The sequence below is a fragment of the Myxocyprinus asiaticus genome, chromosome 18 (assembly GCF_019703515.2).
Source record: "Myxocyprinus asiaticus isolate MX2 ecotype Aquarium Trade chromosome 18, UBuf_Myxa_2, whole genome shotgun sequence".
Classification (NCBI taxonomy): Eukaryota; Metazoa; Chordata; class Actinopteri; order Cypriniformes; family Catostomidae; genus Myxocyprinus; species Myxocyprinus asiaticus.
This window is the reverse complement of record NC_059361.1, coordinates 12,874,921-12,898,547: the sequence shown is the minus strand read 5'-3', so window position 1 is coordinate 12,898,547 and position 23,627 is coordinate 12,874,921. Positions and strand designations below refer to the sequence as shown.

Below are 23,627 nucleotides of genomic sequence, written 5' to 3'. Positions count from 1 at the left end.
AACTTTTCTCTGTTGTAAACTCTGCACAAAATTAATTTCCTCTCATCAGTAAATAATGCATATGTACTTGGGCAGAAGGAGCAGTGGCTGATGACATATGGCTGGAACAAAGCATTTTGTTTAAGAGAAATAAGAAAACTAAGCTTATCAGAGCCAAGTAGAATACTTCCGACAGTACCTGCTATTTTAAAATTTGTTGTCTGTCACTTCTTGACACATTGCACATAAACACACACACTTGCCTAGTTGTTGTTGCCCATGGTTGGTGGCCCTGCTACTCATACATGCGAGCCTGATCAGGTTGGATATAACATACTGTATAGCTTTGATGTACTAGTCACTTTGGATAAAAACTAATGCCAAATCCATACATTTAAATATCATGCTTTTGATTTAGCTTTTTGGACAGTTGAATGTATTCCTCAGGTAAAAAAAAAAAAAAAAAGATATATATATATATATATATATATATATATATATATATATATATATATATATATATATATATATATATATATATATATATTTAAATATATTTTTTTCTTTTTCTTTTTTTTTTTTTATAGCCTGCATATAATATATAATTATATACATATAATATTCTGTGAAAATGACTTGTTATAGGTGAGTTCTGTCTAAAATGCAAATAAGCTCTCAGCTGGGGGTGAAGTAGTCTTTAAAATACTGCACCATTGTCTCTGCTCAAAATGGAGCTCTCCACTCAAGTAATTATTTAGTTTTACAATTTTTGTTGAAAGCTTTTGTGTTTTTGAAGTCAGCATGCCTTAGAAAATACCCTGTACAGAAAGTGTATAGAACTTGCCTTCCAGGTTCAGATTCATGCTTGCTTTGAAAAAGTTCTTTAGACCTGTTATAAATAGGACTGACAGTCTTATGTGTGGACTCAAACTTGCACACAAATCAAACATGTTAAAGACAAAATACAAGTCCAGGAGTGGAGCTTCACAGCAGGACAGGGAAAGACTGAACTCAGCAGTTCAACTAAGAAATACAAATGTATTTTGGTACACTTCACATTAATGTTCCTTTTCCTAAGGGGGTCACACTTTATATTAGGTGGCCTTAACTACTCTGTACTAACCTTAAATACATACAAGACAATGTATTTACTGTGTTACAACATGTTGTTCTGCAAAATATCCACATTTGCAGCTACTGAGGTTGAGTTACGGGTAGAATTAAGAGTAAATGTAGGGTTAGGGTTAGGATAAGGGGTTAGGTTTTGGGGTAAGGGTTGGGTTAGGAGTAAAGTTAACTGTGTAACTACAAATGTAATTAAATGCAGGTACTTCAGATGTAATTACATTGTAACAACATGTATGTACATAATAAGTACATTGTACCAAATGGTTAAGTACATATTAGTTAAGGCCACCTAATATAAAGTGTGTCCGTTAAGTGTTTATAAAGAGGTTCATGAAAGTGATAATAAGCTATTTATAAATCATTGATAAGCAGTTATAACAACATGAATAAAAATGGAGGTTTGCATGCAATACTTGCCAAGTAGTAAGCATTTTAACCTACATGTTATAAATGCTTAATAAATACACTTATTAATATATCTTTTTTATAAATAATAATTAAAATAAAAACTAAAATACCTAAATTCATGATGTGTGTCACAATGCAGCAAACATAGACTATTATAGAGAGATTAAAAAGAGGGATTATGTCATTTTGTTACAGCTCGATTTGTTTTTATAGTGATTACCGTAATGTCTTGACTCACATGTGTTGTCAATTTCCATGTCACATTGATGTCAAAAGAATGGTACTACTCTGAGTGGTGTCCCAACTTACCTTGTCATAACTAAATAAATTTTCTGCAAAAATACTTTTCAGGACTTCATGCTCATTCAAATGATATATCATATAATAAATTCTGTTGACCACTAAAACATATTGAACTTTATGTACATAGGTTTCTTATGTTGGCAACTCCTTAATAAACTCTTCATATGTGTCCACCTTACATTAAGGTACATTTTCATAGGTTACTAATGTTGAATAAATGTCATTAAGCATTTATCCCACATAAGGTAAAATGGCTTGCTATTTGGCAAGTATTGGATGACAGTATTGCATAACAGTCTCCCTTTTTATTCATGTTGTTATAAATGCACATCAATGATTTATAATGCATTTGTAAATGAATTATTGGTCCTCAATGAACCCCTTTATAAACCCTTAACTAAGGGAACATTAATGTAAATTGTTACCATATGTTTCATAGAGACAATAGATGTGCAACATTTCTTAAACCAGATCAACTGACTTTCATTTTTCACCAGTGTTTTAATTTGAATGCAGGTTTGCATACTGCACATCTGTCACTGCAGTGGTTGTGCTTGTATCTGGTGTAATAAATATAATTTCCATCTTGGCTCTAATTTTGCAAGCCATAACTTATACAATATGTACCTCATAATGAATTAGGGGTAATTGATATCATAATTATAATACAGAGAAAATATACAATATAATTTAGCTAAAAGAGCTTGAAGAAATAAAACTGTAGTCCATAATTGTGGCCTTCATCATAGTTAAACACACAAGCATTGGCGCAATTTTGATATTGGCTCCATTTTTCAAAGAGTCTCTGCATTGGGATTCTATTAAAGCTGATTTGCAATGGTTGTACTAAAGGGTGTGACCTCACAGGAAGCCCTCTGGGTCATTCATTTGTTTGGGGATTGAAGTGCATATGGCTACTCTTTTGTCCTTGCAGTACAGGATGTTGATTGATAGCATGAAAATGAGTTTAAAAAGCTAAAAGAGATTATAAAGTATGCATGTAATTTGTAGGCATCAATAACATATGCATTATAAATATGGATTTTCATCTCTTTGTGCATCTACCCTCAGTCTACACATCAGCTCGGCTCTCTAGAGGAATCAGGGGTTGTATTGCATGGCTATTGCAAGGATATCTCTCCATGCAAGGGAAAAGTAGCTTTCCAATCACTACACAGTCCTTGAGTCTGTTAAGAGAAGGCTCTCCAGCTAGGTATTTTCCTCCAAATGGTTGGCAGAGCCATTGTTTGTCTCTCCCTCCTTCTCCCTCTCCTCCAGCGTAGATGGGGGGTTTTGGATGTAGAAGGGGTCAGGCGTGTGCTGTCCAAGGTCAGGGCTAAGAAGAGGGAGGTGAGGAAGAAGTGGGCTCTCTTTTAGTCTAGCAGCTAGTTCTTTGGCACTGCAGGTGGGAGTGTTGGTCTCGTATATGTCATGAAAGTTGTTGTAGTCGACTTCGTAGAAGCCCTTTTCCAAAGAAAGCACTGGGGTGAAGCGGTAGCCCCACAGCACTTCCGAGTCCAAGTAGGAGCTGCGTGCCTGACAGGTCATGCCTATAGTAGATACATGTATGAAAATGTGGACACATACACACAACACACACACAAATGCAGGTACATACAAAAACATGAGCATTTGCAAATATACATTCACCCAAACACAGACAAAAACAGAAGGGCAGAGGGGGAGAAAAAGAAAATATTTATGAGACAGGCTCTCAATTTTTACACTGGCAGTGCAGGTCAGATTTGATTTACATTTGATTTACAGCAACTTTTTCAGTGAGATATGGGCTGTATCACTTTTTAAACAGAAATGTAAGTGTAAGTGTAGTTCTAGCAGGAAGATCTTGGGATTCATTCTATCAGACATCTCATCCAATCACCATTCAGCCTCCGCTTTATAAGCCCTCTCAGCTGTCTCTCATTGTTGGCATACTTCCGTTGTTTTCACCCCCCTCCATCCCATCATCACCAGTTTAGATCCCGTCCTGTGCGGAGGGTAAGCTCCACTCTCCTACCGTCATTGCTTCTGTCAAGATCTGATGGTTCTATGTTCGTATTAATCCCAATAACCCAGAGTCTTTTCTGATAGAATTATAATTTCTGCTCTCTGTATTATGCCCCCATTTTAAACTTAAGTCTAGAGCCACCAAGAAAAAAGTGCAGAAGGTCAGAAATGTAGTACATCACAAAAAAAAAAAAAAAAAAAAAAAAAAAAAAAAAAAACATGTTAGTCAAGTTATGCTTTCATTATCTGTTTCTCAATCACTTTTATTTAAAACCATTTTATTTTTGTAAAAAGCTCCTGATAAAACAAAATTCTGTGAATCCAAAAATGTGAATGTATAATTAGGGGTACCGTTAGGATTTTTGGGCCCCCTGACAATTTTGCATTCTTATTGCAACCTGTACAATTTGTTTTCATTAAAAGTTACCTTTTTAATTAAACATGAACAAAAGCATGATTGCACATTCAATAAGAGACATTAAACACACACACACACACACACACACACACACACACACACACACACACACACACACACACACACACACACACATGCACATTATATACACACACAAAGCCCCCCACTGAACATCATGTCAGTCTGAGATTACATAAAGAGACAGAAGCAGTAGAGACAGACTAAATAGATAGAAGAACTGTGGCGAATTCTCTAAGAAGCTTGGTACATCCTATCTGCTAACAACCAAGAAAAACTGTGTCCAGGTGTACCTAGGAGAATCAGTGCTGTTTTAAAGGCAAAGGTGGTCACACTGAATATTGATTTAGCTTTTTTATGTTTACTGGACATTGTATGACATTAAGTGATAAATGAACACTATTTATGTCATTATTTTTGAAGACATCCTCACTATGTAATATGTTTCACAAGTGCCTAAAACTTTTGCACAGTACTGTATATATATATATATATATATATATATATATATATATATATATATATATATATATATACTGTATATTTGATCATGTCGTTTTTGTGAGCTGGGACAGTGTTTCTAATGGAAATATTGGATTTTTTTAAAGGTTTAAATGTTGATTTAATCTCTGTGAATATCTGAAGGCAAACAAAACCAGATTTTCCCCCCTACAAGAGCATTAGAATAAAACATATTATACACAGGTGAAAAAACTGACAGCTTGGCCCATAAGTCAAAGAGGTCGAGGATTCCAGGCTTTAAAACTCTTGATTTTACTTTTTTGTATTTATTAGAATTGCCATAGGTTTGACCATGGATGGCTAATCAGAGAGTAGGTCAATGCAACTATGGTTTCTATCAAAAAAACTAGCATTTTATTATGGAAAAAAACAGTAGCCTAAACATTTAAAATCTGTAATTAAAACTGCCTGTGTTATAATAAAACAAAGTAGACTTTTACAGTCTACTTCCCTTTTATAGTTTGAATATGTATCTATAACATTACCTGATACTACAGTTGGTTTTTACAACAGTAATGGTGTGGTATGCTGGGAAAATATCATAATGTCATTCATGTGCATTTATAGAGTCACAGAGTTTAACAATTAATAACATAATTTTGAAGAAATAAAAAGGTATTTACAAATTTCATAAATGAGTGAAGACAGACAAAACAGTTATAATAATCATTTACAGATTCAAATGGATACAGTAATGTTAATGAGTTTAAACAGTTTCCTTTGGTAATTCATTTAAACAGTAAAAGCCAAGAGTTATTACACTCATAGAAGTATATCCACAATATTCTCAGTGAGTTCACTGTATGTCGCTAGGTGGGCAGAATTTACGGATGACTAGCAGAAGTGCGATTGGTTGGCGTTTTGTGTGTAGCCGATCTCTGCTTGCTTGCATTTTTTAAATGTTGCAAAATGTCTTTAAAATTCCCCAGACAATGTGTGCAGTTAAAGGTTATCCTAATAATCATGTGAAACTAAAGTTTTATCTAAAACAGCAATGTTATGATCAGAAACCACTCGCAAAGCACAGCGCACCAGTTCCAGATGCTGCTGCTTCCATCGGCTGCCTACAGAAGGATTGACTTCGGAACATCTGTTTGAAAAAGCTTGGAATAATTTGTTTGTGTGCTCTTTTCACTTTATTGTCAAGAAGTCAACAGCGGGGATTACTTATATTATCCACCGTTACGGTCCAGCTATAGATAGATGTCCAGACATGGAGTGCAACGCGTTATATTAATGACATATAAACAACAGCATTATTGTGCTAACAGGTGTGTGTACATGTGCTGAAAGTTCATTAGACATTTTGAGAGTTTGTTCATTTCTATTCATGGTTGGCCTTTGTGAATTCTTCACATGTTTTGAAATGGCATTATTACTGAGTATAAAAAGGAATGTGTTTTTCCTGAACTCTCTGTGAGTAGTGATGATGTTTTCAGCTGTTTTCATGATGTGATGCTAAATGGATAAATTCTACAGTGGAAGACCATAATTATTAGATGAGACATGTTTTATCACTTTTGAAATTAGTTGTATTATGATTTTCCTCTTTCCTGCAATTTTCCTGCCTGCAATTCACTTTCTTTTGAGTGTCTTTGCAGAATGTGCTTGTCTTCCCTTAAGGGGACAAAGTGATTTTGAAAACAGTGTGGACGTTAATTCAGTATCAATTAAATAACTTAACATGACCATTGTTTACACTTAACTGGAAGTTCCACCCACATCGCCTGCAGAGCGTCAAAGGCAGTAAGAGTTCCGAGAAAAATAGGCAGCTGGCAGCAGTCAATGGCAGCCGGAGGTACCTGCCAAAATATCTGAAAGTGGGAAGGGCTGTCGTTGGCAGCAGCCAATCACTCACTTGCTTGAGGGGAAGAAGTTTCTTCCTTCTTCATAATAAAAGCACCTATGTTAGCTAGCAAAGGTAAAACTGATTTACGATTATGTTTTAAACTAAAACCAAGCTTCTGGAATGTCATCTTTGGTTTACTTCAGTTATATGTTATTATTTTTATTTTTTAAATCACTGGGGCTTGTCATATGTCTGGTGTAACAGCTTTAACTGAGGACTGTAGTTTAACACTACCAATTTCAAATGGAGCTTAACCCTATGGGGTCAACGGACACGCCGGCTAGATATTTTCCGCATAACAGCGGAAACAACTTAAAATACTCTGTCATATTTGGGGCATACAGATAAGTGTAAGACATCATTAGAAACTATAAAGGGACTACTTTTATTTGTGTACACTCACAATAACAACAAAACCTTGTGCTTTTGTAAAATAAGGAAATTAAACAGGGTGCGCTTTCAGCCGTCTCTGTCTCCGCGAGCATCTTTCTGAAACATGTCACAAAAATGAAGTGAAACTCCGCGAATACTTATCACACAAACATGAAACATATGTCTAAAGAAAGCTTAAAATGTCTACTTTTAAATAAAACAATTCAAATTTAAAACAAATATTCTCCTGCAATGTAATCCGTATGAAACAAAGCGATGTACAATTTCTCCTGGCTCAGCTCATTATCGCTAATGTGATCACACCCACCAGCAGAGCGCGCTGTTCATACAGTAATGTGCTGAGGAGATCAATGCAAATGGTAAACGCCCCCAACAATGCATTAACAAACATCAAGTTCATCATCAGATTCATTCACTTTCCTGCACGTTTGGAAGATGGCACACTACACAGGTGAGGAAGAGTTCACATTTTCCTCAGAAGAAGAGCGGTACTCCGACGATGAAAGTTTACATTTTGAAGAGCGATTTGATCCAGCTGAGGATACAATTCCGGATGAGTAAGTAATTTAGTTTTACTTACATTAGTTGACATGCTATTTTATATAAACGTACATATTTTACTAGTTGGACTATTTCCAGACTTGCCAGCCAGTATTCAGAGTATTGAAATTTGAAATATGTCCTAATAGGCAAGTTTTAATTACATTTAAATGTTGTTTCGGCTAAAGCATGTATTTAAATTGTATGCTGTATGATATAAATATGATATGTAATATGATATAAAAATAATATGAATGTTTAAATTATATTTCAACTAGTGTTTATCATTATCATCAACGAAGCTTGTGCTTGCAAATATCTGTTCGGGTGTAAATGTGTAAAATGTGCTGTAAATATGCCCATATTAGAAAATCAGCATATTACAATGATTTCTGAAGGATCACGTGACACTGAAGACTGCAGTAATGATGCTGAAAATTCAGCTTTGATCACAAGAATAAATTGCATTTGACAATATATTCAAATAGAAAACAGTTATTTTAAATTGTAAAAATATTTCACAATATCACTGTTTTTGCTGTATTTTGGATCAAATAAATGCAGCCTTGGTGAGCAGAAGAGACTTCTTTTAAAAACATTAAAAAATCTTACAGATCTATAAACTTTTAAACGGTAGTGTAGGTCTAAAGTTTTTAAGTGAAGTCTTTATGTAAAGAAAATGTATAGTCAGATAATACATGCAATCATTAAGTCTCCTCACATTCATTCTCTTTCAGGGGAGGGGTCCTCAGGTGTGAATCACATCAGTATTCATGATCATCCACGCCTCCTCGCATAGGGCCTTTCTAACACTAAAAGTGTCTTACAAAAGTTAAATGACTATATTATTTTGTATGAATGAGTGATCAGGTTGGTTTCACATCATTACTCAAGGCTACAAGATCCAGTTCTCAAAAGTCTTGTGAACAAATGTTTAGCATGTGTTATATGGCCTTATTTCAGTGACTTATTTTTATTTTTTCAAAAACCACACATAAACATTATTTTCTCAAACATACAAACATGTACATACATGTTGTTCACATATTATTGTAGCCCAGTTTGTGCTGAATTCAGTGTTATCAGAATTTAGCCATTAATATGTTTTTAAGCAACTGCAAAAAGCACAAATGTCAAGGCATGTCAAAACTTCTCCAGGGCCCAAAACACCCTCAGACCCCAGAGGGTTAAGGAAAGTGTTGACAACATTTCTAAATGTCTTTTGAATAAATGGTTATATTTTGCCCATCACCTTGTTGAAGATCTTATACTAGCTATTAAACTTATATATTCATTGTTTCATTGCATGTGGGTAGTTTATTAAGCAGATCTTGGTTGAGTTAAATGTTATGCATGCCATTAACAGCCTAGTTTTGGTGAATAATGTGATTACCAAGTTGTTTAAGTTGCTGAAGTGTACTTTTTCAGTCTTAAATGTGTAGTCATTTAAGGTTAGATGAAACGATAGAAACAGTGAAGATGCTGACTTTCTGTACGCATAGTTCATGATGTTGACAAATATTATATGCGGATGCCACTCATTTGTGTTGCTTTCAATACAACTAAAATGCACAAATACATTCAACAGTAATACTAGACCAACAACAGAATAAAAATGAACTTTAAACATACCAATAATTTACCAGACTGCCTTACAAAGCCAAATGATACACCAACACTGAAGTATTTACTCTGGATTATAAAAACAGTCTTTGTTTCCCCTGAATCTGAGCATAACTGAGCCAACACCAAATTTTAACAAGACCGATAGAGACCCATTATTTTGGTAATAACTTAAAATTGACAAAATACTACTGCTTTTTGCCTTTTGGGGGCAATAAAATTAAGCATAATTATACAGTGAATAAACTTAAATCAAAAACAAAAGCATTGTTTTCAATTATCAAAAAACATTTTCTTGACATTTGCCTTTCACCACCATTGCATGTCTTTCGCTATAACATATTTTAATATTGGGCAGAAATGCTTTGTAATTCTTGTTGTGTCATTTATATCATCAAAATTAGGATTAGCATTTAGTTATTCATAGACATTTATTTAACCTTAGATTATTGTTGCTGAATGTGTACATTTCAAGTTCATTTTCACATTGTGCAGTGCATGTAATTTCAAATTATCTAATTCAGAATACAAACTTGTAATAAAACAACAATGCTAACAATGTTTAGTCAATTTTTTATACATACAATTAAAGAAATATGTTATAATTATTTTATAAAATGAACGACCTATAACACTGAAAAATGGTCTGTTTGCTGTTGCCATTCATTCCTCCTCTTTTGACAGACACTGGCAGGCACTTCCTGCTGTCAGCTGCTGTTTTTTCACAGAACCCCCTCTCGTCATACGACTCTTGTTTCCTATATTGTGGATAGTTTACGTAATGTTCTGTTATGTGTGTGTGTGTGATTAGTCGTGCCTTTACACACCTGCGTGCCTGCGTCCTTGAGCACATGATCAGAGAGAACTCTCATGATGCGCTTCATTTGAGGTAAAGCACCACTGATGAAGCACCTCATCCGTGTGTTCCTTCTCTCATTATGCTGCCTTCGTGCTATCGGAATTATCATAAATACGAGTTTCCCACTCGAAAGGTGCACATGAATGACACCTCAAGTCGTAATTACGACTGGGAAACTCTGAGATAATTTTGATACCTGAGTTTCCGAGATGGGTGGAGTTCTAAACTTTCAACATGGCAGAGGAGAGTACAGTTTCTGTAGTGAATGACAGGTTTTGTTAATTTTTCTAAATATAGCTAATTGTTAGCGCTTGTCATTTTGGTCAAATTCATTTATGTATATCAGCAACCATTCTATGCATGTTGCACATTTTTACACTGTGAAAATAGCTTCTATAGTTCTATTTGACCAAAATTCCATTATAGTCAGCAAGCTAACTGAGTGATATGTATTATGGTGTCAAAATAAATGTTCCTCAAGAAATATGTATGAATGAACCTGGCATCGTCCATGTTTCCCATTCTTCCCGACAACAAAGCACATGAACATGACATACTCGTAATTACCACTTCAGAAGTGGGAAGTAGGATAATTCCGATAGCACATGAAGGCAGCATCATTCTCCTTTTTCAGGTATTAATGCACAAAACACACCTCACACTACTTAAACGAGTATAGAGATGATATAAGACTATATTGATGGGTTAGGAGTGTTTAAATGTTGATTTTACGTTTTATAAAGAGTTTTATCAGTTCAGTATATCTAAGCACATGGTTAGAATTCATGTGCCGTGATTAGCGTGCTATGCTGCGATACGTGATAAATGGTGAAAACAAGAGTGTACATTTAGGCAGAAAAGAGTTTCAAATGTCTATTAAGTGTTAAATTTGATCAAAATCTTACAAATCGGGTGAGATTAACCCTTTTGATGCTTGCAAAATTGATTTATGTGTCATGGTGTTAAATTGAATACTGCATATGCCTTTATTGAACTTGTGTATTAAGAGCTAATGGATTAAGAGTATTATTGTTAAAGTAAACATTTTCTTTGTCATTATGGATTTGTTTCAACAGAGGATATTCTTTAAATGTGAATTTTTCTAGAAGAAAATGTGTTAATTGCTTAAAGGCCTATGTCTAACAAGTGACATGCTTATTTCACATTTGGTGAAAAATAGTTTTTATATTTCATTCAATGTTAATGTTTACATGTTCAATTTATGTAATATTTTTGTTGTAAATGTTGTCATGTTACTGACACAAGCTGTTGTCAAATGTTTAAATGTAATGTTGAAATTCATTCAAGGTAAAGCTCCACTGATTAAGCACCGCAACCGTGTGTTCCTTCTCTCATTATTCTCCTTTTTCAGGAGTGCTACAATGGCACACACTATATTTTTTCATCTTTTCCTCATCAGAGTTGTTTAGAATGTTGGGTCTGTCTGGCCTTACTAGATGTTTGAGATTCTCCATAGTGCATAAAAGTAGAAAATTCTACGTTTAATTCAGGTTTTGTGGTCTGCGGCACGCTTTTAAGTGCTCTGCGCGATCCAGTCAAACCTGGTTTGTGGCACGTTCAGCGCGAGGATATGCGCTAGTTGTGCTGCACAAATGGGAATATGGATAAACCATTTTAAGGGGATCCCACACACTAGATCATCTTTTATTATCAAGTAAGAGCAGTCTTCCAGTTTTCTAACCAACACGAAGTGGCCATTTATCACAAAATCATGTAGGAAAAGGACAAGGGTTCTGGCTATATCCCATGTCTGTCCAGGGCCTTTAGACATCATTCGCTTACACGTTTATGCGCTAGGCAGTAGGGTTGCACGGTATACCAGTGCTACAGTAGTATCACGATACTAAAGCTTCAAAATACTGGCGGTGCCACAATATTTTTTGAAAGGTAGTACCGTCAATACGGTAGTACCGTAAGTTATGTTGTGTGTGTGCGGTAGTAAATATTTTTTTTTTTGCTAAATCCTTCATTTGAATCAGACCAATGTCTGCAGTAACATTAAAAAAAAACATTTAGTATTTTCGAGTGGTGTCCCCTTCAAGCAGTGCCCTTTAAGAGCAGTGTTGGGTGTAATACATTACTAAGTAATTAATTACTGTAATTAAATTACTTTTTAATTGAAAAAAGTAAAGTAAGGGATTACTCTTAATTTTTCATGAATTTAATTACAGTTACTTCTGATGTAATTGTGTTAAATACTGTATAGACTCTAGAACAATTCTATATAAAACAATAGTGAATTTAAAATTGAAATTTTACATCTAATGTTAAAATGTATGTTTTCTCATTTAATGCAGCCCCCTTAAATTCTTTTGCCAATTCATGAATAATTTATTTGATTTTATATGATTTATTTGAAAGAATTAAAAGAACAATTTCATGTCTATCCATATATTTTTCATCTGGTCGATGTTGATAAGGGTTTTAGAAAGTAATTGGTAATAAGTAATATAATTACTTTTCAGACAGAAACATCCGTGCATTCTCATGGGCTACCGGTCTAGTATTTCGTTTTCCAGGCAAATACATCACTTATTGTGGGTTGTTGTGGGTTTAATGTTGGTGTTATTACCTTTCATCCCACGGCCCAGTTTAGCTGCTTCGGAAGGGTAATGACTTTGAATGTGGTTGAATAAATTAATTTTGTTCCCTCCTAGGCTGGGCGATATGCAAGAAATATGTTTATGATATTTGTATAAAAAAAAAAAAAAAAAAATATATATATATATATATATATATATATATATATATATATATATATATATATATATATATATATATATATATATATATTTTTATTTTTATTTTTATTTATTTTTTTATTTATAAAACGAAATACTAGACAGGTCCCATGGACCATGTTTATATTTTCCTAAAGTAAGAATCTAATAACAATAAACAAACTATGTAATTATGGAAACATTCTCATCAGAAGCAGAGATCTCTGCTAGCCAGGCTAACTAATAATTTATATTAATTATAACCAATAATCAGAGATGATGACATCTTTGATGAATTTTCAAAAATAAAAAAAATAGAAAAATGGTTTATCATGAAAGGCACGTAACATGCTGATTAATAAAGTTACATTTAGATGGAAAAAGACGTTAGTCTAAAATGGTGACACGTGAACTTGTCCTGTCACAAACCTGCTTTAGCTGAACCGTACAAATCATTTATCAGACAGATGAAGATAGTTTTACTTTGCTTCATTCTCATTTTCTGCAGTGTGTTTTAGTGAAAGATGCCAGTCTCCATCTGCATTGCTGCTCTGCTGCTGTTGTTAAAATAATCGAGCCTGGAACTCTACGTAGCCTAATCAGGCTTTATGCGATGCCTTGTGTATATCGCGAGGGAGAGAGGCAACATGCATAGAGCAGGAAATGAAGCGTGTTCGGCGCTTGAGAAAAAGATTATATAGTGCTGATCTCCCCTGAATGCTTGTGGTGTGTATAGCTCCGTTGTTTTGATGCACTGCTCACTAAAACTGGAGAAACGTTAAGATGGGACAACCATTGTCATTATCTCACAGTTCGGATGGAACCTAGCTGGGGTCCGGACTCGGACTGTGGTCCGCTAGTTGGTGACCGCTATTCTAGAGTTTCACATAAGTCAAAATACGCATTAAGGTGATGGAAATAGTTTATTCGCAAACCGCTGTGTTTGAAGATCTGTGCATGTTATGGCTGTGTGATAGCTGAGATAAATGTGACTGGCCAACCGAAAGGTCCGATCTTGGCACACAATTCTTTGAACATAGCCTTTGACATTCAGAAGTGTTTAACTCACAGCTGGTCATTAAAAGTGGGTCCTCACAATCTGCCAGAACAGATTTGAGAATGGGCGCTCCCAGGTGTATGAAGGCTGGCAGCATATGGGCATAGCATCCATTGTAGCCCTAATTATATGAGATATTACACTCTCTCTGCGGCATCTCCTGGCAGCATTTAATAAAACAATGTACAACTGATTTAATACTGCAGATACAACTCTTCCCGAAGTTAGAAGGTCATTCTGCTGCTCCATCATGACAAGGCGGGTTCTTTCAAGATAATGTGCATAACGTAGTGGATGGAAATGGGCAATGATTTGAAATGCATTTTAGAACCCAGCTTATGACATTTTGGAGGCCGAAAAGCATGAAAATGATCCAACAGCATATTTCATAGGATATTTAGGATCATGGAAACTTAAAACCATGCAGAAATGTTTGTGTAAACCCATAATCTTGGAACATTCCTTTTTGTTAACCACTGCATTTGTTTTAGAAAAATATTAAGAATAATACTACATTGAAAGCTAAAAATGATAATGTTTATAGGTGCAATTCTATGTAACACAATATAATATGATGCCGTGCAAAGGCAAAACATAGTAACTGTTAGACTATAATCTGTCCTGTGACAGATGGCTGTCATGCCACTATGCTGAAATTCAGAGAAAATTGACTGTGACAACTGCAGTAACTACAAAGTAGGAGTAGGCCTAGTTGCTGAGCTTTGCCTTTTTTTTTTTTTTTGCCTACCTCCTAAATAATAATCTACATTGCAGCATTGATGGGAACTGAAATTAAAATGCTCTAAATGTCTTTGACTCCCCCTAGTTTTGCTTCAAAGGTTTTGGAGCAGCAAGAGAATGTAGGAGCCAGATGTAACACATTTAAAATTGTGCTTTGTGTGTTTTTGTTTAAAGAGCACCTATTATGGTTTTTCAAATATCACCTTTCATGTACTGTGTTATATAGCTGTTTGTGAAAGTAAAAAAGTCTGCAGAGTTTCAAAAATCAAAGTGCATGACAAATGGAGTTATTGACTTCCAAAAGAAAGAACCGATTATGAACACCTGAAATGAGTCGTTAGTAATTCCAGACTTACTTCCTGTACTAACCTACGTAATTTGGTTACAAAAAACACGCCTCTGGTCTTCATTGGCTGCTTGCAAACCGCTTTGACCCGCCCTCAAACACTACACTACACAGCGGTAGACCAATCACAACAGCCTGGGACATCTGACCAATCAGAGCAGAGTAGGCTCTCTGAAAGGAGTAGTTTAGAATGAATCCTTTAGAACAGATCACTGAACGAGTCGTTTTTGACACTGGGAAAAAAAGGTAATGCTGCAATTTAAATTATGAGCAAATTAAAGTGTTTTTTGACCTTGCATGCAGGTAAATCTATTTTATGAGACCTTTAAAACAAAATTAGGCACGTATAAAAACCATAATAGGTGCTCTTTAAGTTATAGGCAAATAGATGTAGAGAGTACATTGATCTAAATAACCTAGCAATTGCCGGTTTATACAAGTATGCTTTTCATATCTATAAATAAGGGCACAGCACCTCAAGGCCAGGGGTTCCTACGTCTATTTCTGGAGAACAACAGTGACACTGAAAGCCGCTGACACAGATGAGTACCATCATTCTAGGCTGTTCCTCCTATGATAAGAAGCACCATTAGAAGGACTGGTTTTGCTTTGGGACCATATTTTACATTGGACATCAAGTGGTGACACACTAGTCTTAACATGCAAAATTATTAACATAACATAGGCTGCATAGGAAAATTGACAACTTTGTAGATGCATAAACAGCAAGTGTGATTTACCCGTAGCCTGCATTTTAAGTCTGCATGAACTGAATTGACAAGCACAGTTTTCTTTCCTGTACTGACATATTTCCTGTTGAAACAGGAAGTTGTGGCAGGGACATTTCAAAGGACTTCGTAAAGCTTATAGCCTCTAATTTATATTGCAGCCATGAACATTTGCTATGTTCATAATAGCAAACTTCCATACCACTCTTACTAACTCTGCAGTAAATGTACATGGCAGAACTAGTAAGAGTAGTATGCTATTTAAAACATAGCCATTACTTTTTTTCTGTTCAGAAGTATATTAGGCGAAAGGACATTCTAGACAGCATTTTATCTGACATATTAATATTGTGGTGGTGGTGTAGTGGGCTAAAGTACAGAACTGGTAAACAGAAGGTTGCCAGTTTGATTCCCACAGCCACCACCATTGTGTCCTTGAGAAAGGCACTTAACTCTAGGTTGCTCTGGGGGGATTGTCCCTGTAATAAGTACACTGTAAGTCACTTTGGATAATGTAAATATATAAATGAGTACTGTTTGAGTCATCAAAATGTTAAACCTTTTTTTCCCAAAAGAGAGAATGTAAATTTAAAGTGTGTCTGCAAAATGATTATTTCTGAGTTATGGTTAGGACTACACTAGTGTTTAGATGGCCTCAAATCTAACAGACATGGACTAGAAGTCACAAAACTCATTTTGATTTCATGGGGTCTTTAGGCAGTTTAGGTCATATTTTCTGATACATTGTATAGTTTTGTTCATGGTTTTTCAGGGCATGTCACATAACCTGTCCATGTTGGCAACTGCTTAATTTGGCTAGCTTTTAATTGACAGATTAATTTTCACCAAAATAGTTTTGAATGCAAAGTCTTTGAAGTCAAAAATAAACTATGTAGGATAAGTCTATTTACTTTACTATCCTAACAATGCATGAATATATCATTATTTGGTCTTTATAATTATTTGCATTTAGTATTGTTTATGGCATTAATTAAAATGACATGACTGTGGCAACATTTTTGCAAAATTATATTATGTGTTTTTTTTACATGTATAGTGAAAGGTCTACTGTTTCTAAAAGGCGCTAAAAGGTTAAGGTAAATCCTCAGTCAAGTTTTAAATAAACAAAATCTGCATCTGACCCTAAACCTTAAACATAACTGACAGTGTCATAAAAGCAAGTGTAAGATAAAAAAACACAATTGCTGAAGCAACTGTGTGGTGCTTCTATAACACTTTTGGCTTACATGTTGACTTGTGTGCTCTTCAAAACTCGTATCCTGGTCCTTTGCAAGATTTATTCACTGTTTTTCAGGGCATGTCTTGACAAGCCTGCTCTATCATTTAAGCTACCGCACAATTTGATCACGCACAAATAAGCTTGTAAATGTAGTTGGTTATGTAATACAAATGTTAAACTGTATGACCTCACAAAACATGCAATGACTAAATTCAGGCATGAAACTCTGGTGCAAGCATGAGGTTCTTTGAACCTGTAATCAGCTCGCTCACATGCGATTTGTCAAACCAGTTGGCTCACATGGTGTAAGCTGATAGGTAAATTGATGTTAAATCGAGTAGCCAATCTACTTGCATACACTTCCTTTGCCTAACATTTTAAATGTGCTCAGTTTGCAAGTAAGCCAATTTCACTGCAGCGCGCAGCAAAAGTTTTCTATGAAAATGCTATTCGCTCAGTTAGTTGCTGGTCTTTATCAAGGTAAGCCAATAGCCCAATCAGTCACTGGCACACATCGCTATCTTATGTCATTAGTTGTAATAAATTCACACATAGCTAGGCTAAGTCACTAATTAAATAAGCTCTGGGCTTTCCAAGTCCAGATAAACATTATGAGTCAGGTCACTAGCTGTTTATGCCATTCGGCCAAGCAGGCCCAGCCACAAATAGAGATTTAGGTCATTAGCATGCTGTTTGGTTTGTTTGGCTTCACTGCTTTGTTGGGGGATTGTATTATATCTAATTGTACAAAAGCCTGTCATACATGCTTGATGCAGCATGTCTTGTGTTTTTCTAATAGTACAGAAGCAGCAGTATGTCCAGATGCTTAACTCAGTATGTCTGTGTTTGTTCTAGCAGTAGCAAGTCTCCATACTTGCTCTGCAGTGGCAGTGTAGCAGATATAGTCTGCCAAGACTAATTTCCTATCAGTATGTCATACATGCTAAATCTTACAGAGAGCTGTCATGACTGAACTATAGTCAAACTGTTTAGATGTCATAAGATAGTATTGTGTGAGGAAAAGGGTGCATATAAGTGTTAATGACTTGATAATCTACCAATTAACCTGTGATTTGTGTGACAGTAAATAAAGCCAAGGGAACACAACACAACTTGCAGTCGGTGCCCTGCGACTCACAGTCTTGTTTTTCGTTGTGTTGGTGCGCACACTACAGGACTGTAGTGTATCAACTATGACCATTCATCCCCGACTGAAGCCATGTGTACACTGGTATTAAGATGTTTTTGGGTGATCCAATCACAGATGTACACGCAAGACATCACCGTTACACCTGGTCATCTCTTCTGACCACTTATGTTTGGATTTCGAGGAGAGAGTCTCTGATTTCACGAGGACATACATCAGTCATTTTGTCTGTATTTTACTGAATGATAATAAAGCGCAAAAAACTAAAAGAAGATAAAACATTAAAAACCAACACAGTTTCTTTTGTGCTCATATCTGTGTGCATGTTCATGCATTTGCTTTTTTAAATTTTCCAATCGTATGTTTATTTCCCTTTAAGTCCGCAAAAAAATGATTACAAACTATTACAGTTGCCTTTAGCATCATCCCCTTTCAAACTGGTCTGCCAAAACAAAATTCTTTAACAAACTTGAGCAGTTTATTCTTGATAACGTCAACAAACACGAAGAAACAGCTCTTGCCCATTTTGCGCTTATTTGCTAAATGATTTTTTTGTTTTGTTAATAAAAACAACTGAAAATAATAAAAACAGTGAATATAGAGATTTGTTTAATTTTTTATTTTATTTTCTAATTATTTTTGTCTCCTGCTACCCAATATCTTGCTCTCCTTTTTCAACAAACATGAAAGAATGGCTCGCGCCCCATATACTGGCTGTGGCTCATTGTTGGTCTCTCGCCCGTTGGGATGGTGCTCACACCTGAAGACGATGTCTAGATATCAAGCTGTTTTGTAAACTGTCATAGCATCTGGGACTTGTCTCGGCATGTCGCAGGAGTGCGCTCAAGACAAGACCGTTCGTCGTGAGATCTGAGACTTCTCGTCGCAGACCTGTCGCCAACTCAAAACATCAAAGGAGATGAGCTTGAGTCTTTTAGTGTACACTAGGCTTAAGGTAATTGCTGATGTAGCACCTTTAGTGTTCATTTCACCGGGCAACTTTTGCAATATGTACTGCATTAGGTATAGTAACTTCATTCTGTGAGACCAGGTTAGTTAAAAACTCTATATTATGCATTATATAAGAGGTATGAGCTCTGAGTTCTTTCTTCTGTGCTCATGGTTTACAACTCTTTAAGCATAGACTATAATAAATAAATGTGATACGCCTGGGTAATCAAGCAAATCTATAAAACATTAAATCCAGTTGTTATGTGGTAACTGAACAACCACTTATCTAATGGTTCATGAGTGGCATGAAGCGGAAATCACTGCCTTCAGAGGACACCAGAATGCTCCACAGGTTTATCTGGGTGTTAAATGAAAATCCAACACTATTAGTCAGTGTTAAAGTTTAAACTTAAAATAAAAAATAAATAAAAAATATTTGTGATAAGAACTTGTATTGAATTAATGTTCTATCTAAGGGTTTGAGAGACTCATTGAAAGGAAAATTAGTGGAAAATTAATGGCACTACTTTAAAAAAAAAAAAAAAAAAAATCACACACACTTATCTTAATGCCACTGGACATACTGTTGATTATGAGTGCTCAATGGGCTGTTGTGCTGTTTGTAGAATTCATCAAATTGATTAGAAGACTGGCATTCAGACTTTGACAGGGTTTTTTCTCTCTACTGAAGTAGAGGTGCAGACTTCTACACCCAATTCATTTTAAATTCATATCGTTAGACACATTGTTAGACATTTAAGCTTTCACATTTTCTTCTAGCCCCTTTTACAAAGCCAGTTTGGAAGTAATACCAAGACAAAAGGTCTTGTGACAAAATTATATGCAACCTCTTGCTGAAGATAGAAAGAAAAGCTCTGTTTCAAAAGCTGCCTTGCTGTCTCCTGCCTATGTAATTTTCCAAACTGAAACAGAGATGCATAAGTGAGCGATTTGGAATACACTAACACTACATAGGCAGCAACTCCATATATTATACAAAAGCACTCCGGAGGCTCGACACACAATTGATTTTAATAGGGTTTGGTGAGTTTGGTTAGTATGTTTGAGTTAGCATGTTGCTAAACTAATGCTGGGATATTCTAACAAGCATTCAAATTACAGAAATATTAATCTATTTTTAAGTAGACAAAACTCTTTTTATCAAGACTTTCTGGTACTGAATTGAATTATTCTGTATTTGATTGAATTATATAAAAAAAAAAAATCTTGCTTCATCCTCCATCTTGAATGCATGTTTTTCACTTAGCTCATTGCAATGCATTATATGATTGATTTTTTGGTAATGTATACATGCAATGCTATCATAGGGGTTAAATTGGCATTTTTGCCACCATAACCCCAAGCCCTGCTTAGAAGGACCTTTGAGAACAGCATTAACAGCAGTGGGGTTTGAGATGTCTTAAAATGCTGCTTACGTAGGCAGCTCACTGGGTTATTAGAACAGAACCAAAATGTCTCAAATATATTTGCATATCATGTCCTTGAGCATGATAAACTTTTTTTTTATAGGGAAAAGTTGTTTTTTTTGTGAGCATTCTTTAAGATTTCTTAAATGAAAATGGCTTATGTTGCAACAATTATGAGATGCATGATACATCGGAAAGGTTATGTTCGTGACTGGGGAGACTGAGGATGTCAGAAGAATTATAATGCAACCTTTATGCATTAGTTACATAACCCTGTGTATTGATGCCTGAATCATGGGCTGTTAGTAAATATACAGCCAGACAATTTCATTAGAATTATTATCTAACCACCACTGCAGTCTCATCACGTTCATTCAAGTTGCTAGCATTACTCCAGAGACTTGCCATGGAACTTCTGACCCTCAGTACTGGAAAAATAAAAGACTAGACCAAACTGGCTATCCATCATCTCTGACACATGCCAGAGATAAATTAAAGCTTTTCTATATTGGATAAATCAGACACCAGGTTCTGTGTGACCTTATTGCACTCACCAGGTCGTTAGCTTTCTATTTCACATCAAAAGTAAGCCATCATGCCTCATTAGCAAGTGGGAGTAGGCTTCGATTTGAGGGAGGCTTGCATGTCAGCAAGCTCATTTGTAGCTTTATCCTGGCCAACAGCACCCTGATCTATACCTGGTCATCTGCCAAAGGCAGGGATGCATGTAATTTACACCAACTTCATTAGATCAATGGCATTGTATCCGATATTGACAAATGCTGATAGTCATATTATGGCTCTGTACAAAAACCTAGTGGGCTTCCTACAGAGGCATCATTTTAAAGGAACAGTTCAACCAAACATTGCAAAAATTACTTTTCACCTTTTCCTTTTTGTGTCCTCATTGGTATTCACTGTAAAACATGCTAAGAAAAAAAAAAAAAAAAGGATGCCATCACAGAGCAGCATGTATAATGAATTAGATTTAGATTAGCACAGTGTAAGCTATATTTGGATAAAGGCCCCATAATTAGTTTGAATTGTAAACCATGGGAAATGTTTTAGCCAGGGAATAATTCTGCAATTAGTGTAGATACTGTATGTTAAACAATAAAGAATGTCCGTCGGGAACACCGGGCATTTTCCTGGTGGGCCACTGGGTAATTTGGGCCACTGCATAATTTGGGCCTGCCCGTTGCTGCGCAAGTACCGGCCCGTCCTGCAGGCGATATAGGAAGCCGCCCTAGGCTCCAACATGCCCATGCTAACCCCATTACAGAGTGAATATTTAAAAAAAACTCTGTAAGGTAATGTAAGGTAAATATTTTAAAATTACTTACACATTGTAGCGCATCTTCATATGTGCCATTCATTGTGTACCTCGCGTGACCCTCATTATTTAAATAGCGTGGGCCTCCGCACGCGCTACTTCTCAGCAGTAATGCGCTCAACAAGCCACATGATAAGATGCGTGGATTGACGTCTCAAACACGGAGGCAACTGAGATTCATCCTCCACCACCCCGATTGAGGCAAGTCACTACGCCACCACGAGGACTTAAAGCGCATTGGGAATTGGGCATTCCAAATTGGGGAGAAAAAGGGAGAAAAATAAAATAAAATAAATAAAAATAATGCTCACGCCTGATAAAAATGCAGAAAATAAGTGAAAATTATTAATTTGTGGCTATCTGAGCCTTCGAGGCTTACTTTGTTTAAAGAATAGCAGAAACAGCGCTTGTCAAAGCATAGGGCTTTTCACTTTTTCTCAAGAATAATCTTGTGGATTAATTAAAACACTGCAGATATAAAGATGCAACAAACTCGAATATATAGAAAAAAGAAATAAGAAAATATGAGCAGTTAATCTAAATATCTTCAAAGTTCTACACTTTAAGAGGTATGTTTATTATGTTTTACATATATTTATATTTGTTTATATAAACATATATTTGTTTATATTTACATATGTACATATTCTGGCCAACTTTGTTTTCATTTTTTTTTTTTTTTTTAAATAAACATTTACACATAGTTATGTGGGTGATTGACATGAAATTTTAAGCATTATCATCAGTGTCCTGCTGTGTGTCATATCTACAGTTGAAGTCAGAAGTTTACATACACCTAAGCCAAATACATTTAAACTCAGTTTTTCACAATTCCTGACATTAAATCATAGTCATTCACTTTCTTAGGTCAGTTAGGATCACTACTTTATTTTAAGAATGTGAAATGTCAAAATAATAGTAGAGAGAACGATTTATTTCAGCTTTTATTTCTTTCAACACATTCCCAGTGGGTCAGAAGTTTACATACACTTTGTTAGTATTTGGTAGTATTGCCTTTAAATTGTTTAACTTGGGTAAAATGTTTTGGGTAGCCTTCCACAAGATTCTCACAATAAGTTGCTGGAATTTTGTACCATTCCTCCAGACAGAACTGGTGTAACTGAATCAGGTTTGTAGGCCTCCTTGCTCACACACGGTTTTTCAGTTCTGCCCACAGATTTTCTATCAGATTGAGGTCAGGGCTTTGATGACCACTCCAATACCTTGACTTTGTTGTCCTTAAGCCATTTTGTCACAACTTTGGAGGTATGCTTGTGGTCATTGTCCATTTGGAAGACCCATTTGGAACCGAGCTTTATCTTCACTGCTGATGTCTTGAGATGTTGCTTCATATCCACATAACTTTCCTTCCTCATGATGCCATCTATTTTGTGAAGTGCACCAGTCCCTCCTGCAGCAAAGCACCCCACAACATGATGCTGCCACCCCCATGCTTCACGGTTTGGATGGTGTTCTTCGGCTTGCAAGCCTCACCCTTTTTCCTCCAAACATAATGATGGTCATTATAGCCAAAAAGTTCCATTTTTGTTTCATCAGACCAGAGGAAATTTCTCCAGAAAGTAAGATCTTTGTCCCCATGTGCACTTGCAAACTGTAGTCTGGCTTTTTATGGCAGTTTTGGAGCATTGGCTTCTTCCTTGCTGAGCAGCCTTTCAGGTTATGTCGATATAGGACTCGTTTTCTAAACAAGGTCCTTTGCTGTTGTTCTAGGATTGATTTGGACTTTTTGCACCAAACTACGTTCATCTCTAGGAGACAGAATGTGTCTCCTTCTTGAGTGGTATGATGGTTGCATGGTCCCATGGTGTATATACTTGTGCATTATTGTTTGTACAGACAAATGTGGTA

At 35.7% G+C, this 23,627-nt stretch overlaps 1 protein-coding gene across 2 annotated transcripts in view; it reads right to left on the bottom strand.

Moving 5' to 3' along the window:
- Positions 1 to 570: 570 nt before the first annotated feature.
- Positions 571 to 23,627, bottom strand: part of kcnj5 (potassium inwardly rectifying channel subfamily J member 5) — a 78,672-nt gene continuing 55,615 nt past the window's right edge. For both annotated transcript variants that reach the window (XM_051724448.1, XM_051724449.1), the window contains exon 4: positions 571 to 3,368. In XM_051724448.1, coding sequence (XP_051580408.1) covers positions 3,028 to 3,368 — 341 coding nt within the window. In that variant the 3' untranslated portion in view covers positions 571 to 3,027. The remainder of the gene's footprint in view (positions 3,369 to 23,627) is intronic.